The sequence below is a fragment of the Vipera ursinii genome, assembly GCF_947247035.1.
Source record: "Vipera ursinii genome assembly, chromosome: 2".
NCBI lineage: Eukaryota > Metazoa > Chordata > Lepidosauria > Squamata > Viperidae > Vipera > Vipera ursinii.
In genome coordinates this window covers 127,437,642-127,456,286 of record NC_139513.1, presented here as the reverse complement: position 1 = coordinate 127,456,286, position 18,645 = coordinate 127,437,642, and the positions used below count along the sequence as shown (strand labels likewise).

Here is an 18,645-nt window from a genome sequence, read left to right as displayed (position 1 = left end):
AACTTAGCATGTGGTGTGAGATAAGCTTCAATGAAACAAGGTTAGAAGGTGCAAATATAGATAAAAAAATCACACTATAGCTAAACATGACTTAGTGCAACTCTGGAATCCAGGCAAATAAAAAAGTCAGTAGGAAGTAAATTGTTAAACAGAATCTCGCAGAAGGCCATTTGCTAAGTGAACCTAAGGAACACCAACCAAACCATACCTCTACATTCAATTATCTTTCGCTAGTAATTATATTTGCATTATGCTCCCTATGACTGCAAACCCTTTCAGTCAGTCACGCAGTAAAGATCTGAAAGAATTACATCCGTAAAGAGCCTAAATTGAGCTTTAGGGACCAAGACCACCCTCTGTCGACCTGCATATCTCCTTCTAGCTGTCAAGACCTGACAGCCATCCACCATTTTAATTAGGGTTCATCTGAAGGAGAATTTCTTGTCTACCCGTCCGTATGGATTTAAAGATAATAAAGCAATCAGCTCTTCTGTTTGGAGTGACATTTGTTAATCTGCAGCAAGCTATGATCAGAAATTCTAGCTGTGCTCAGCCAAGACAAATAAAAGAATATTAAAGAGGAAGGGAAAAAATGTTTCCCCAGACTTTAAAGCAGCGGTTCCAACCTTTTCTATACCCCGCACTCCTAGAACACTTCTGATATATTCTCGCACCTCTTACAAATAACAGCAACAAATTGTGCATACACACTATAATTTTGAAATTTTTGCACCCCCTGGAATATCATCTCGTACCCCCGGTTGGGAAACCCTGCTTTAAAAGCATGATTTTCAGGGGATGATTTGGTTATATTCCAACCTTCTTCGGCACCTAATCTCTTTCCTTCTATGCTGAAAGAAAATCTTACCATGAATAAGACAGAGCTTGCTTTCCTGCTCTAATTTCATACAGGCAGAACTCAACTTTGTAGTTAATGTCTGCTTCAGTGGGTGAATTTGCACCTCTTCACAGCAGAGGCTTCCGTTATGCTGTAGATGCAGATTTTCAGACATCACTAGCAGAGGTGACAAGACTTCTATCAGTGCCACAGTGAGAACTTTCAGGATGAGTCACCGTGTAGAGGAGAAGTGGGATGATGTTGGCGGAAGGTGCCAAGCTTTCCCCAACCTCCCCCCTGTAATTATTCCACATGTGTAGGCAAGCGATTGTAGAGGCAGCAGTGGTGAGGGGGAGGCTGATAGTTCCTTCCACTCTCATTAAGTGCAATCATTCCAAGGACGAGTGCTAGTAATTGGAGATTCTTGGAATTGAAGCCCTTCTAAGGAAAAATGGGAAAGTGAACGTAGGAATATTGGAGACCCAGGTCACTTAATACATTAAAATGAAATGAAGGTCATTGTGTGAATGTATGAATATTCCCTCTCACACACACACACACTTTTCAGAAAGCAGTTCTACTGGCTTTGCCAGGTACCCTACTGGTTTCTCTTTCTTTGGTTCTAAAGTAAAATTCAGGTACTAACAAGAAACTCAGTATGAAGTTGTCTGGGTGTCTGACATTTTTATTTCCCAGAATACTTCTGGACCACAAAAGTCATAAGTTTCTTAGATAGGAGGGAGAGGGAGAGAGAGGGAGAGACAGAGAGAGAGAGAGACAGAGAGATTAACTTCTAGGCCCCTGCCCCACCTCTACCTTATATTTAGGTTTCTTTTTTTTCCTTCTCTTCTTCCTTTTTTGCCCTTTTGTGAAATGAGTGTGTGTGACCAGAGGCATCCTCCATAGCAGGGGTGTCAAGCTCAATTTCATTGAGGGCCACATCAGCATTGCGGTTGCCCTCAGGGGGTCGGGTGGGTGTGGCCTGGGTGGGTGTGGCCTGGGTGGGTGTGGCTAAAGTGTGTATGGTTTACTGGGTGGGCATGGCCAGCTCTACATCGTTCCCATCAAGGGTGCCTATGGGGGCCTGGGCAGGAGTGGGACAGATCTGAGGGTCTCTGGCAGGAGGAGGGTCTCTGGGCCAGGGCCAAGGCAGTGGGGGCCGTTCCCTCACTGTTTCCAGGATGGCTTCGCGGGCCACATGAAACCACTTCGCGGGCTGGATCTGGCCCCCGGGCCTTGTGTTTGACATGTCTGCTCCATAGCAACCACTTTCTAGAAGCAGCTAAGATTCCTCAAAATTCCAAAAAAGCTCCCAGGCCCAACAAGAAGAACCCTGATATAACAGTACCTTTTTCTTCTTTAAATAAGCAGATGTTTCTGTAACTTAGTGTGGACTACAGAACTAAGTAGTGTTGACCCTACTTAGTATTTAAATGGAAGATCACCAGGAAACATCCTGAAAGAAGGCAATGACCTACAATTTCCAGACTATTATCAGAAAATAGCTTGACCTAAAGGAGACTTTGATGCCACACTGTAAATGAATGGGTGGATTACAAAAAGCAGAAGGATGTAAACAGATTTGAGGGAGGAGCAATGGTGAGATGATGGGTAGATTTTACAAGATCTATGCCATTGATTACTATGATTTTACATTGCTCAAATTATGTGTAAATTATTTTCAATAAAGAATATACACATAATTTGAACAACCTAAAATCATAGTAATTAATGGTAATACTCAGAAAACGAAACAGAATCTAAATTGATAATACACTCAATCCTGGGATATAACTACTATGACAAAAAAGTAATCCATTTACATTAATTCTCCAAAATTTTAACAAGAATTTGCAAGAATGAGAGATTCAGGGAGAATATCCAGATTGCAGTGAGGAATCTTCCTTTATCCATTATAGTCAGTATAGGTGGCTAAGTTAATGTTGGAAAATTCCCATGTCCATCTTTGCAGGGTAAATGATGGTTAAAAAACAGCCAGTATCTCGGTCATTATTATACAACTTTTCCAGTTTTGCTTTCCTTAGTGTGAATTTGGAAAACACAGACATCTTAGTGAGACAATTATTAAAAGAGCCCGTGATCAAACATGGTATTTATTTGGTCACTGGTCACTGGTTCAGCATTTTTAGAAACAGGCATATCTACTGCCACATAAGCTTAAGAGAACTTCCCCACCTGGTATGCTGCGCATTCTGTTTCTTATTTCTTCTAAAACCATGTTTTTAAAGTATGGTCCGATGACCATATCACAATTATTTGCCAGCCTATGCTGAAAAATATACGGTAATATTAAAATGCAATCAAACAATTGTGAGAAGTAGTAGTAGCAGCGTATGCATCAAATTTAATTTTTAATAGGGCAAATATCAATCAATATAAACGATACAAACACAAGCTCTTTGGGGGCAATTTTTTAAAGTGCGAAAGGGTCCTGAGAGAAACACTGTTTTAGAAGTTAGGCTTAGGGTTTCCATTAGTTTTAGTTTAATTTAGTTTCCATTAGATTACTTTAAGCCCTTTCTTAAACTTCCTAGCCTAGCTGAAGCTGTTCTTGCTTTGCCTCGTATGGTGTCAGCTGAGCAGGAAGATGCTAAGCAAATGAATGCCAGTCATAACCAAATACTTGCGGGGGGAGGAAGCTTTTCAGCTCGAGATCAAAATATTGCTTCTTTCCTTGTCATTAGAAATGACACAGTGTATTCATGTTCTCTGTTCTTATAAGCAGACACTGGCACACTCACCACCAAACAGAAATAAAATATGGTTTTAGAACAGAAGTCGCCATTGTTGTTCAAGCAGCTTAAGCAAATGCCCAGATGACAATATCTCAACACATCCAGAAAACAGTCGTTCTGAATTTAAAACATACTAAGGGGATTCCCAGGTTGTCAGTAGATTAAAAATGCAGCTTTTTAAATTCCAAGGTAAGTGCATATTGTAGAATAATCTTAGGGAGGAAAAAAAACCCAAGGAGGAATATGCGAGCTCACACTCTTCACACAAAAAGGTCAGGATCTGTTCTTTATCCTTGCATGTTACAGGTCAGATATAGAATATAGTGGATTAACATTACCAGAAGGCAGATTCTGCATGGGCATTAAAGAAGACATGCTAATAATAAGAGCAGTTCAGATGGAAAAAATGGCTGGGGCTCCCATACAACAGACATGCTCAGGCAGAGGTTGTACAACCATCTGCCTGGGCTGCTTGAATTTGGTGTACCAAGCTGGGGGTCGGACACCTCCCAACTCTGTGTTTCTATGAATATCATCTAGTTTACAGCAAGACTGAAACCATCCTCAAAAGACCAATAAAAACAGTTAAGAATGCATACAATTCTTCATCCTCTTTGTGATCAGATTCGCTCTGAATTCTAATAAAGAGCAGAAAACATATTATAGAAATTACAACAAGACACTGCTCTCTCTATATAATGTACAGGTAATCCTCAACTTACAACCATTTGTTTAGTGACCTTCAAAGTTACAATGGCACTAAAAAAAAGTGACTTACGGCTGTTTTTTCACACTTCAGCCATGGCAACATCCCCATGGTCACGTGATCAAAATTTGGGTGCTTGGCAACCAGTTCATATTTATGACGGTTCCAGTGTCCTGGGGGGGGGGTCATGCAATCACCTTTTGCATGTTACTAACAATAACTGCAGTGATTCACTTAATAACTGTGGCAAGTAAGGTTGTAAGATGTGCAGAACTCACTTAACAATTGCCTTGGTTAGCAACAGAAAGTTTGGGCTCAATTGTGGTCATAAGTATACCTGTACTTCATATATCCAGATTTAGAGGCGTTTTTGTGAATCCTACAGAGAAAAAAAAAGTTAACCAGAGCATTCCATTGACACTGTGGAGCTATGTCTGCACCTAAGCACCTCCGTTTGGGGACCCCGCAAAAGAATTCCAAATAACCCAAAATTTGGATTTCAGTTTCAATCTTCATTTAAAGATTCCAGTTCCAATCTGAAACATGAAGAAGCTCCTTGTAGGACTAAATGGTACTGATGGTCCCAAGGAGGATACATTTAAAAAGATAACTGAAGGCCAAGATTTCATAAAACTTCTTTTCAGTTAAGAAGCTGCTGCAGGAGATACTGCCAGAAATGTTTTTCTCGGTATAATCATTGCTGTGCAGCATCAAGTCAATCAAGACATGTTTTTCCTTTAGTTTCAGTATTAGGAAGGAAAATATCAGGTTGTCATGGAACCAAGTTCTCACTTCCTTTCTCAGAAGAAAGGACTTTGCACAGGTTTTTTCAGACTTTTTCATAGCTAAATGAATACATCAGTTTAAAATAAAACAGAAAATGGGAAAAGATTGCTTATATTTTCATCCCTTTAACTTCTCAGCATGGCTTCCAAGAAAGCCAAGGTTTAAGCAAGGGTTCACCTGACATCTATTTAAAATGACATGGTTGATTTAGAGCAGGGGTGGGAAACTATGGCCCCTTGATGACTCGTGGAATTCTGGGAGTTGAAGTCCACAAGTCATAAAATGGCCGTTGTTCCCCACTTCTGGTTTAGAGTAATGAACAACCTGGGTGAAACTACTACCTGTACTATATCCCCTGTGGATATACTGTTAAATTAGAAGAGATCCAAGACTATTTTTTAAAATCTTACTATCAATATTTATAAGGAATGAAAAGCATTGGTAAGATCTCTTAATTTGTTTTGGCCTTATAATGTTTTTATAAAAATCTTTCTGTACTTGGCTTATACAAATGGAAACAAAGGAAGACTCAATTTGAGACAACTGTCTCCCAAAAATGAAGCATTTCAGTACCGCCCCATCGATGGTTGAATTCCAATCACCATTTTAAAATACGGTAAGAATTAAATGGGGTGCATTAACTATCCTTTTAGATAAATTGCAGGCACATTGTAAAGTTTCTATAATTTGCAGCATTGTAGCATTTTCAAGTTGTAATTTTAATAGTTTTATGAAATATCAATAACTATAAACATTTGATTTGGCGGTAAACAATAAATAATAAGATAAAAATAATTGACGAGTGCCAGTTCTGATCCTCTCCTCTGAAGCTTTTGGCTTAATCACGAATGATTCTTTACCAGATAAAAGTCATCCTGTATAACAGAGGTCCCCAACCTTTTGGACACCAGGGACTCGTTCTGTGGAGAGAGGTTTCCCGCGGACCGAAGGGTGCAGTGTTTTGTATGCTGTCTGCATCCCGTGGATGGGGCTTTGCTTGTTTGTGTGGCCTGGTTGCTGGCATGTCACGGACCGGTACTGGTTCATGGACTGGGGGTTGGGGACCCTTGCTGTATAGCACACATTTTTTTCTTTCCTCAACATAGTTTCCCCCTCCCCCCGAGCTTTGTTAGATTACATTTCACAAAATTTTCAGCTGGCATGACCAAAGGCTCATCTGAATATCATCAAGCTGACTTAAATTGTCCTTTATTGATTTTTTTCCCCCTTAGCTGTTCCCAGAAAATAGATTGAGTTATGTGCTGAGCAAAGACTTAGATAGTATTCCTGCAGAAACTGTACTTTCTTATATGCTACTAATGGTATAATAAATAAATAAACCTTTATTGTCAAAGTACAACATGTGTACATTGAGATTAACTGAGCTTCTCCCCCCCCCCCGTGCTCTCTCCCCCCAACACACAGTGACAACAAACCCTCCATCCTACCACACCATGTGAACCAACTACATCACACACCGGTCTCCCAAGTCACTTCTGCATAAGATTATGTCCCATTTAAAAGCCTAACAGCCCACGGATAAAAGCTATTTTTCAGCCTTTTGGTACGGCTGGCTATATTCCTGTATCTCCTACCGGATGGTAGTAGAGTAAAGAGATACCGTCCAGGGTGTGAGTCATCCCTGAGAATCTTCCTCACTCTTCCAAGGCAACGAGCCCTGGCGATGTCATCCAGTGGTGTCAGGGAACAGCCCACAATGTCTTGTGCTGTGCTCACTACCCTCTGTAATACTTTCCTGTCCGCGGCTGTCAGACCAGCATACCAAACCACAATACCATACGAGAGGACGCTCTCTATGGTAGACCGGTAAAAGAGGGTCATTAGCTGTTGTTCTACCCTGTTCTTCCGCAAGAAGAACTATATATATGCTAGTGATATAACAAGAAACTCTTTATCACTATTTAATCATTCACAGGAAACTGAAAAGAAAAATCAGATTAGGAAAAAATAGATAGTATTATATATTTTCTGAATTCATGTAATGCTTTTAAGATATGGTTTAACTACGGTTAATAAAATAAATTGGGTTCATGTAATAAGCAAACTCAAAAAACCCCAAAAGGGCTGTTATTTTGGTCTAGTCCTCCTCTGTACAAATCCAGCCATTGGCAAGTAGGCAGCAAGGGTCCCTTTGCTATTTTCTTGCATGATTAGGTTATTTTGTTATATCTTCCAGTGCCAGCAAATTTAATTTGACAGAAAATGTTACGCACTGGAAAAGGTGTAGATTGTTTGACAGCACAACAGAGTTCAATGACACTTATAATCCAGGTAAGCGGAGATACCTGAAGCAACCTTATTAGCAGCTGCTTTGTGTACAGAGTAAGTACAGTAAAGACCAGCATGTCCTATAGGTTAGGATCCCATTTGCTTTTCCTCCTTCTTTCAAAATAGGGGAGCCTTAAGCTATTGTTCTACTTCCACCACAGCTTCATCTCTTTGAAGAGTCCTGAGAGTGAAGCAAACTATTGATAGAAACATGCATCTGCCGATACAGCAAGAGCAAGCAAGCTCACAATAACACTGTGCCTGAACTCCCAGAGAAAGTTGCCTTTCCTGAAACTGCGCCATTAGTGGAGCTCTTTAAGAGACAACAACTTCAGCAGCAGCAACCTTCCTTCAGAAGCAATGGCCAGCGTATTTGATTTTGGAGAACTGGCAAATGCAATTTCCTTCTTCAGGCTCATCTCCCTTCCTGTTTGTTCCACACAGGCAGTCATAATCCTCAGTCACTCTGCTCACTCCTCAGCACACACTATTAGTGCAATTGAGGCTGCTACTAAGAAAAACATAATACAGGATAATTTCCAAACCCATTTCAAATACCGTACTTTTATAAACTGGGATAAAATATGATTTAATAAGTAATGGCACTGCTGAGATCAAATTCAAAAACAGGCTTGGGTTTTTGTTGTTTTTTTAAAAAAAAAACATGCTTTCCAGAATTAGTCTGGTTCTCCCATAAAATTAAGCCATTATTCTTATAACATGTTAATCCATTGTAGTTGGCTATTTCTTTAACTTCATCTTGTCTAGACCCTTAACCATGGTCAATAGCTTTTCTTTGATTACATGGCAAAGAAGCTGCCATTTCTATTGGGCAGTGAACATTAATGGGGGTTGGCATTCCTGGATATCTTAACTAGAAAAGTCACCAAGTCTGAATTGAACTCTGAGTGAGGGAGACAAGATAATGTATTTAAAAATATCAGGCAAATATACCCATATGATCTGCTAGTTATTGGCTTAATATGATGAACTCATCCTAAGAAACAGTGATTACAAACCACGAAGCCGATTTCATAGACCATCCTAAAACAAGTAGGCTGCAGTACCTTCATTTTTAGAATGTGGCCTTGACCTGTCTCATAAATGCTGGAGCTTACAGAAGATGTAGGTAAATGTAATGTGACTTGTTTGGATTAGTAGGCTGTACAAAGCAGCCCTTATGATGTACAAATCCTGGTTTGCAGTTTTGCATTGCATTAGTCACATCTCTTCAGCTTTTAACTATGATTAAAACAAAATGTACTATCTGTAAAACCAAACTTCCTGCCATGGAAAAGCAGATTTACCATGAGATTTCTTATAGGTTGGTTCAATGTTCTAAGACAGCCTTGCCTGACTTAGTGCCTTCCAACTACAGTATATTGGATTGCAATTCACATACATTCAAGAAATATACTGCATATATATTTGTTGTTGATGGAAATTATAGGAGTTATAAACACCATACAGCACAGCAATCTATTGAGAGGCCTAGTGGCAGTGTAAATATTTCTGCTGGAAAGTCAATAGTTGAAACCTCACTTCAACCTCTCAGCTGACCTTTATCTTTTGCAATGTAAGATAATGTTGATTTATTTTTTTACAGGTTTGTTGTAAGAACTCAGATGAAATGTACAAAGAACATTCTGAACACTTGTATGTACTTTATTAATGCTAGATTTTAATAAATCTAAGATATTCCCATAAATAGCATCCTCATCTCAATAGCTTTCCATGAAATGCTGCAAAAAAAAAAACAAAATAATGAGAAAGACCAACTATATATATGTATTCTTAAGACAAGTCAGTAAAAAAACTACTATGAGGCTGATCCTTAGAATGTCAGAAGAAGTAAGGCAACTTCATTCACGAGGTCACTTAAGGCTCATTTGAGACATATACGCTACTTTCTTCTTTTGTACTGCTGCAATCACACCTCTGAGGATCAAACCCAACAATATTGTGGAAGATGCTCCTGGAAAGTGAGCAAGCTGACCACAGCTGTGCAGGAGATTAAGTGTGGTATGAAATAACAAAGCAAATAAACAAGATATGAACAGCTTGACTGTTTCTCTGTTAAACTTAGTTTGCCTGTTGGATCAATCAAGGCATGGAGTAGATATAAACTGTACATATGCTAGGAAGAAAGTTTAAGAATTACAATGAGTATTTCCAACTATTTTTCCTACAACTAAAAAAGGGATATTTACAAAAAATATAAGAAATATAAGAAAACTAATCAAGGAGAGAAGCAACCTAGAACTAAGGATAAATTTCCTGACAGTTAGAACAATTTATCAGTGGAATGACTTGCATCCAGAAGTTGTGGGTGCTCCAACACTGAAAGTTTTTAAGAAGAGACTGGACAACCATTTGTCTGAAATAGTATAGGACAGGGGGGTAAAACTCGCAACATCACATGACGTGTCACAACATATCGTGACTTTTTTTCTATTGCTGGCAATGGGGTGGGCGCGGTTTCAGCATGACGTATCTGGCCCGCAGGCCGGCAGTTTGACACCTCTGGTATAGGGTTTCCTGCCTGAGCTAGAAGATCTCCAAGGTCCCTTACAACTCTATTATTTTGTTATTCTGTTATTTCAGTGCAGCAACTTATATTATATAGTTTTGATTTAGAGATAAATTTAATAATCTACACCTAACACATAAGACAGTGACACACTTAATCTTGCTTGCCAAACATATCCCATTGCAGAATGGGAACAGTGGGTTATAGCTACATAGCTGTTTCTTAATGCTTAAGCAAATAGAGACCCATACCATAGAATTATTTCTAACTTGCTATAACTCCCAACTGCCATGGCCAATGGTGAGGGGATGCAGCACTGTGCAGCTCTTCAGAATATTAGGGTCCACTGCAGTGGCTGCATACTCAGCAAACCCTTGCAAGGAGAAACAATGAGTCATTGTGAAGTTATAATTCATAGTTTACAAATCACCCTGATAAGAGTACATACATTGTACTCAGCCTTAAGGTGACTTCTGTCATTCTGGTTTAAGCCATTAGACTTCTGTCATTCTGGTTTAAGCCATTAGACTTCTGTCATTCTGGTTTAAGCCATTAGAGGTTGTATAGACAAGTACTGCCTTAGTATAGAAAAGGGTAAGATGTCAGTGTCTGATCAACACTATAGTCTTCTATTATTTTTGAGTGGGAGGGAAGCTTCAGGAAACCTGGAATGTAATCCGTAAAACAGTCTTTGCTCAATAAAGAAAAAAAAATCACAAACTATCACCGTAAAAGCAGAAGGAATGGCCTTGAGGAACAGGAAGAAGAGTTGCTACCAAGCCAATAGTCACATAAAGGAAGACAAGAGTCCAGGCAGGAGTGGAACCTAAGCAAATGTTTCAGACAAAAATTAAAAGAAAAGAGGAGGGTAGCACATTCAGACTTGTAAGATTTTGTTATTGAAGCTTTATAATAGAAATAGCAGTGTAGGAGATCACCAGGCTGAGCCCAAGGGAGAGGTCAAACATGTCATTGGTCATGAGTCCCTTCACACCCACCATAGATCTAATTCCAGCCCACCTTCTGCTCTTATCTACTGTCATTTTGCTTGGGTCTTTAGTAGTTCAGATTCTTTCAGAAAGCTTAAGCTTCCAATAAATCTTTATACCCATCTTTATACCGATTTCCCTGGCCCTTGACAAGCAGTGGCCTAATCTAATCTACCCCAAAGGCCTGGCAACCAGCTACAACCCAAAACTGGGAAAAGAAATGCAAAATGCTGACTCTCCCTGCATGCATAAATCATTTGTATTTATTTGGCATTGTTGCCAGAGCCACTCCAGCCTTTAATACCCCATCAAATGTATTAAAACTAGCCAACGGCAACCAAAAGTTTGCCTATTACTGATTTAGCATGGTGTATAAATCCAGACCCCGGACCAGGGAAGCTTCTCCAAACACTATACCAACACAATTACATTAGGTCTATATTTATCTTTAAATAAGTTTCAAATGATTTTTTTAAAATTTTAATTCCATTTATATCCCGCCCTTCTCCGAAGACTCAGGGCGGCTTACAAGCTTAGCAGTAGCCTTCATTCTATGTATATGCCTGCTTATGATAACCAATAGTCCTTATTATAAACACAATCCATCTATTTAGGACTACGGCATTAAAAACTATAGTTTTTAAAAAAGGGCAAGAGAGCACCTTGCTGACTTAGGGTGCTCTCCAAAGCTTAAGAAGGCCAACTTCAATTGTCCTTAGATAGTGGACCACTTGGAAATGCCAGAGATGCAGATAAGAAACTTGCCATGAGAAGGCAAAGCTACCAAGAAAACTGCATAGATCTTAAGCATTAACTCAAAAGCATTTCTATCTTCCATTAAAAACCAAAACAATATCTGCCCCTCTATGACTGGAGTCTTTACCGAAACAATATGCATATATGGGTATTAATCATGACTAAATTAAGGTAAAGGTAAAGGTTCCCCTGCACATGCGTGCTAGTCATTTCCGACTCTAGGGGGCGGTGCTCATCTCCGTTTCAAAGCCAAAGAGCCAGCGTTTGTCCAAGGACGTCTCCGTGGTCATGTGGCCGACATGACTAGACGCCAAATGCGCACGGAATGCTGTTACCTTTCCACTGTAGTGGTCCCTATTTTTCTACTTGCATTTTTACGTGCTTTCGAACTGCTAGGTTGGCAGAAGCTGGGACGAGTAACAGGCACTCACTCTGTTACATGGCACTCGGGATTTGACCCACCAAACTGCCGATCTTCTGATCGACAAGCTCAGCGTCCTAACCCACTGAGCCACCGCATCCCTATGACTAAATTAAGTCCTGTTGAAAACGGAACTTTGCACAATGGGTTTCAAGAGTTCTTATTCCACTATTTTAAAGAGCATTTGCCTTGTCGAAGGGAGTAGGTACTATTCAACATCAAAAAATCTTGCTTTCAAAGTTATTTGGATCCAAAAATTACAATACATAAACTTGTTCATTAAAAGAAGAAGAAGAAAGGAAGGAGAGACAGTCTTGCTGAAAGATAGAACCTGAAATGGCCAAGGACTTTGTACCAAAATATGCAAAAAGCCCAGGATAAAGAACCAAAAAAGAAAGCTTTTCAATATCACATAGGGCTAAATGGTGAGAGTCTACCACAGACATGTCAAACACAAGGCCCGGGGGCCGGATCCGGCCCGCGAAGTGGTTTCATGTGGCCCCCGAAGCCATCCTGGAAACAGTGAGGGAACGGCCCCCGCTGCCTTGGCCCTGGCCCAGAGACCCTCCTTCTGCCAGAGACCCCCAGATCTGTCCCACTCCTGCCCAGGCCCCCATAGGCACCCTTGATGCCAATGATGTAGAGCTGGCCACGCCCACCCAGTAGGCCATACGCACTCTAGCCACGCCCACCCAGTAGGCCGGGCCCACCCTGGCCATACCCCCCCCAAGGGCAACCACAATGCTGATGTGGCCCTCAATGAAATTGAGTTTGACACCCCTGGTCTACCACTTTAGATGCCTCATTCTTCTCCTAGATAACTTAATGTTTCATTAATTTAAATGAAGGAACAGAGACTGACCCCAGATAACACAGTAACTTCATCTAGTTTAATGCATGACAGCCTGCATTACATTCCTAAGTTAAATAAGATTTGATTCAGTGTGGTTCACAGGATCTACTGAAGTAGAACATATTAATTTAAAAGAATGTTTTCAGGAAAATGTCAAAGGGTCTGAGAGATTAAAATTTCAAAGATTCATTAATATGAAAAAAAAGGTTTAACACAGAACAAATTACTGGCCTAATGATATTTCTTGTTGAAGTACAGTATCTGTAATTAGAAAACAGGGCGAAACAGCATCAAGTTCCCTTCGTCCAGTGCGCTCCCACAGGGAGGGTCTCCTCAGGGTGCCGCCGGTTAAAGACTGCCGGCGGGTAACACCCAGGGGTAGGGCCTTCTCAGTGGGTGCGCCTGCTCTGTGGAACCAGCTGCCTGCGGAGCTTAGGACTGCCCCCAACCTCCGTTCATTCCGCCGGGACCTAAAGACCTGGCTCTTCGAGCTCTCTGGCCCAGGCTAAGAATATTTTTAATTTTAATTTTAACTGGGTTTTAATTTTCTCAGGGTTCTATTTAATCTCTTTTAATTTGTTTTAACGTTTGTATTGACTGTTTTTTAAATGCCCTGTAAACCGCCCTGAGTCCTTCGGGAAAGGGCGGTATATAAATCTAAATAAAATAAATAAATAAATAAATACATTCTAACTTTATACTGAAAATGTTTCTCTCTTGACAGAAAACACAGAAGTTGCACCACTGTTCCCAAACACATTAGGGACAAGGAGGTCAGGACAACAACCATACGCCAATTCCAATACACTTGGTTCCTCGCACAAGATAGAACAAGTATACTTGTTCTTTCAAGTATGACATTGTGTTGGAAGACTTCCATCAACAGCTCTCTTTCTCTCTCGCCCTCTTCCCCCCCTCCACCCCCGTAAGCACCATCTGTGCTCTCAGGCTATGATTTCTGCATGTGACATATGTGCAGGTGGTAAATAGTACAGACCTATTTGCATGTAGCACTGGATTAGGCATGAAGCTAAATTATTGCACTTCATGCAAATAAAGCACGAAGAACCACCTGAATTAGCAGTTCCTTGCTTACTAAGGGATAAATGCTTTTGAATGGCATGCTAGCCAACTAGCTATTAACTCAATGAGTGTAATAATGGTTGTTTTTGTGTAATTGCCATCTTATGCCCTCCTAGAATTATGCTCCCATATGAATCTACCTTCTTTTAAAATAACCTATTTCTTAACCTCTTGGTCATACCAATTAAAATACAACCAATGAACCCAATAATGTAAAAATTAAAATGACACCCTTGAAAGGGAAAAAAAGATGTCTATTCATGCAACTAACATGCCATGCTGGGAGCAGTGATTTCACCTAGCAGAGACACAGTTTAGAAGGGGAGTATTTTCTATTCCACAAAAGCCTCAGAACAGCCTCTAAGGAAACCATGAATACCTACAAGCATGTAGAGAGAGATCTCAGCTTTTAGAGTAAGACAACTCTGCAATGTTACCAGTGGCCTGGGACTTTTTCAATTCTGGATCCAGAAGTCATTTTTAAGACCATTGCATTCCATCAGAAACCACATCAAAAGCAAAGAAAGGATGAAGCTTTTACCACAGAATCATGTACCAGGAAGTGCGTGTTGACATGGAGGGAAGGATTTTTTTTCTGTTCCTTAGCATTTTTTCCCCCAGAAATAATTTTTCAACCAGAATAATAAAGAATCCAATGTAGAACATGGTTTTTCATTTTAATACAAAAAGAAATAAGTTATTTAAAAAAATACTCCCACATACAGATCACCTGTACTCTTACATAAGCTATCTTTTCCCACCCTTTTTAGGACAAAATCTATTTTCCCCCTATTTAAACACAAAGGATAGGCAAAAAAAAAAGGCAGAGAGAGGGAAGAGGAACAATCTTAATCTTAAATAAAGAGATGGTGTTTCCTCCCCAGGAGTACCTGATAGGGAGCAACTAAAGCTTCAGACCAATGCAGTGGATATTAACCAGGTAGAAGGGAGAAGCTAAATGCTGTTCTTTGCCTAAAAACTAGAATTCCTTTGAAGCAAACCAAGTACACTACACTAAAAGAGAGATTAGAGTTGCTGCTTTCTCGCTTGCTTGGCAAAGGAGTCTGTTCTTTATGGTTCGCTCCCCCTTTTCCCAGGGAAACTCAGACACACGCGAGTCGCTCACACATACACAAAGACACACACACACACACTCTCTTCTCGCCCCAGGAAATATGGTTTTCAATCAAGTCTCCACCAGCACCCTCTCATAAAAGAAAGAGAAAAACGGTGAAGCAGTTTAGGTGGAATTGGGCGATATTCTTTTCGCAAACACGAAACGACCAACGCCGAGTTAGGGAAGAAAGCAAGCAAGCCAGCCAGCCAGCCCTGGGCGGCAGAATCGGGAGAATCCAAGAAAGGTAGTGTGTGTGTGTGTGTGTGTGTGTGTGTGTGTATGTGTTTGAAAAGAACTTGCTTCGAGGCGAAAAGCCACCCGACAAACAGGGCGGCAAGACCACGACGTCCTGAACACCTGGGCGAGAAGCGCAAGCGAGGAAAGGTACAAAATCCTGCAACAGGTGATCGCCGCTCGGCAAAGCACACAAAGAAAAGCAGCCCGTCTCGCTTGCCAGACGCTGCCGGGCGGCGGTTGGAAGAGGAGTGCGCCAAAGGCAGGGAGTCCCGCCACGGCCAAAAGGATTCAGGAAGCCCGGGACGGGGCGGGAAGTTGATCCCAACGCCACGGGCACGGCACAGCCTGGTGCCCGAGCCCGACCCCTGCCCCTCTCCCGACGACGATCTGGCTCTAACCTTGTAGACATTCTCGGTGACCCTGTGCACCTCTTCCGAGCGCGACATGGCGGTGCCGGGGGCTCTAGGAAACACCATAGACTGGTCGGGACGCAAGACTCCACCGGAGAGCGCGGGAGAGCGACGACCGCCACCGCAGCTAAGATCCGCGGACGTTGCAGGCGAAGCGACTGGGAGAGGCGCGACGCTTTATATATGGCCTCTCAGGGCCAGGCGCATCCCCCGGCAGCCGCCTCCGCCTCCACCCGCCCCCAGCTCCGCCTGCCCCGCGTTGCTCTGCCCTGGCGGTTGCCTCAAGGAGCGCCGCCTGGGAAAGGCAGGCAGGAAGGCAGGCGGGAGGCGAAGCGGAGTCAGAGTGGAGGCTGGAGCTAGGGGGCGCCCGGGGGTGGGGTGGGCGGAGTCAGCCACCCACTTCCATTCGCCGCCCACAGCCCAGTCGTACCTGCGGCGCTCCGGCACCTTCTGGCGCGCCGCCTCGCACCAAGAACTCCCGAGAACAAACAAACAAACAAACAAACACGCAAATCTCTCTTGCCCGCCCACGAGCAAGAAAGCGAGAAAGTATGCGGAACGATTCCGTCCAGTCGCCGGCGCCCTCACGTCGCGGAGGGTGAAAGAGGGCTTCGCCCCTCGCGCCTGATGTCTACTCGGACGACTTCTGCGGGAATGTTCACGCTTAAACAACCTGTGACTGCAGCCTTTTCGCGTAATCCAGAATAGGGGCAGCCACCCACCAACCCCTATCCTTCCCCACACACACACACACACACACACACACACAAAGAGAGAGACTGGTTGGCTTAATATTTGCTAGGAGCTGATCTGATCAAGAGTGACCTGAAACCTCATCATCCTGAATGTTAACAATGGCCTTGGGTTGAATCAGACCATTCTTTCACCAAGTCCAGCGCTCTGTATCACAATGGGCAACTTGATACAATCACGAGTATATTTTCACCCTTGGCTCACTGGCAGCAGGCTATGAGGGTCAGGATGGAGAGGAATAGATTCACGATCAACCCAAGGAAAACTGAGTGGTTGAGGTTATTTGGACCATCTGGTCCAGATTGTCCCTCTGATTGGAAGCATTCAACTTTGCTGGACTTCTGTACTTGTCCCAGAAACGCTGGGTGTAGCTATGGCTGGAGCTACATAAGTTGCACAGAGCTGTCTTATGCGTCAATTGCACCCATTCTTGGATCTGGAGGCCCATGGCCATATACTTTACACAGAGCTACTCCTCTGAAACTGCACCAGGTCCAGAATTCAGTGGCACAAGAAATGATGGATATGCCACAATGCACCCATGTAATTCCTCTGCTTTATGAGCTACAATGGTTAGCAGCTGGCTGCCAGATACAATTCAAAATAGTGATGATCAGCTATAAAACTTTTCATGGCAAGGGGCTTGGTTATCTGAGGGACCGTTCATCTCCTGTAGCTTCTGCCTGCCCTTCCTGTCAAATAGAATTAGCATGAGCCAGGCTCCCTCCATTAAAGTTTCATTCAACGGAGTCCAGGTAGTCCCAGAGATCCACATGGTCCCTACCTACCTATTGCACCAGGCAGACCTCTTGATGGAATATTTTATCTTTAGGCTGGGTGTTTTATTGTTCCTTATTCCTCTTTATATTGTTTGTATGTCACCCAGAATCATTATGGAGTCCTATGACCTTAGATATTTGATAAATAAATAAATTACCCCTCTCCACTATCACTTCCCAGCATTCAGTATTACAGCAAGCTGTGATTCAAAAGGTAATAAACAGTCATCAGTATTAGTCACTGATTATCTAATCTTGCATACCTGAGCAGTCGTCTAAACTGGTTGCTGTTACTACAACTGCTGGCAGTGAAGTCCAGAATTTAACTATGCACTGTGGAACAAAAGTAGTTTGCTGATCCCGTGTTTCTCTGCCTTTAATTCAGAAGCTTGTTTTGAATTGTTATATTGTGAGACAAGAAGAAAAGGTCACAACATCCTGCAAATTTGTCTCCCCTCACCCTGCATCCTTATTTCCTTGATTCAAGGCCAAACAGTCCTGGCTGCTGTAGTCTTTTCTTGTAAGGGAGCTGCTTTACTCTGTTAATCAGTTTGCTTGTCATTTTTGCAGCTTTTCAAATTCTATAACATCCTTTTGGATCGTTAATTTGAACTGCCTACAATTCTTCAGAGCATGTTCTTGACACAAAAATGTATCAGAACATTATTATATTGAACGTTCTCAATTCCAATTTCAAACATGGAGTTGTGTTCTTTTATGGGGCTTTTATGTGTTGTGTGTTTTACAGGAGCTGCACAGTGGGTTGATTTTTTTCATTGAATTGTCTACCTGAGTCAAAGATCCCTTTGCTGGCCAACCATTGCCAGCTCAGGTCTCATTAATGAAATATGGATTTTTTTTATTCTAACATATGTCACTGTATACTTATTTACAGTGAACTGCACTTGCCATTTTGAAGTTAATTCATCACATTTGGCAAGATGCTTAACAAACCATTTTTTATTTTACCACCTTAAGCAGTTTGGTTTCATCAGCGAAGCAGCCTTATTGCTCAACTGCTGATAATTTATAGGCAGATTAAAAAGAATGGTACCAACAATGAAGGACCTCATTTTACACATGCCTTACCAGTGTGGAAATTATCCATTTATTCTTCTTTACTTTTTTAATTAGTTGCCACTTTTCTCTGGAGTCCTTGGTGAGAGATTTTGTCAAAGGAGCCTTGAAAATCTAAGTAGAAAATACTTATTCAGTTATTCTTGTCTGCGTACTTGTTGATTCCTTCAAATCTAAATAGGAAGTGAGACTTGATGTACCTTTCTGGAAGCTATGAGCTTCTTTTCAACATGACTCCTAGTTATATGATTATTTTTACCTTTAA

General features: G+C 41.6%; 1 protein-coding gene across 4 annotated transcripts in view; it reads right to left on the bottom strand.

Moving 5' to 3' along the window:
* The window catches only part of BAIAP2 (BAR/IMD domain containing adaptor protein 2), a 189,762-nt gene extending 173,763 nt beyond the window's left edge, over positions 1-15,999 (bottom strand). For all 4 annotated transcript variants that reach the window (XM_083354440.1, XM_083354443.1, XM_083354441.1 and 1 more), the window contains exon 1: positions 15,760-15,999. In XM_083354440.1, the coding sequence (XP_083210566.1) occupies positions 15,760-15,837 (78 nt within the window). In that variant the 5' untranslated portion in view covers positions 15,838-15,999. The remainder of the gene's footprint in view (positions 1-15,759) is intronic.
* Positions 16,000-18,645: the final 2,646 nt, after the last annotated feature.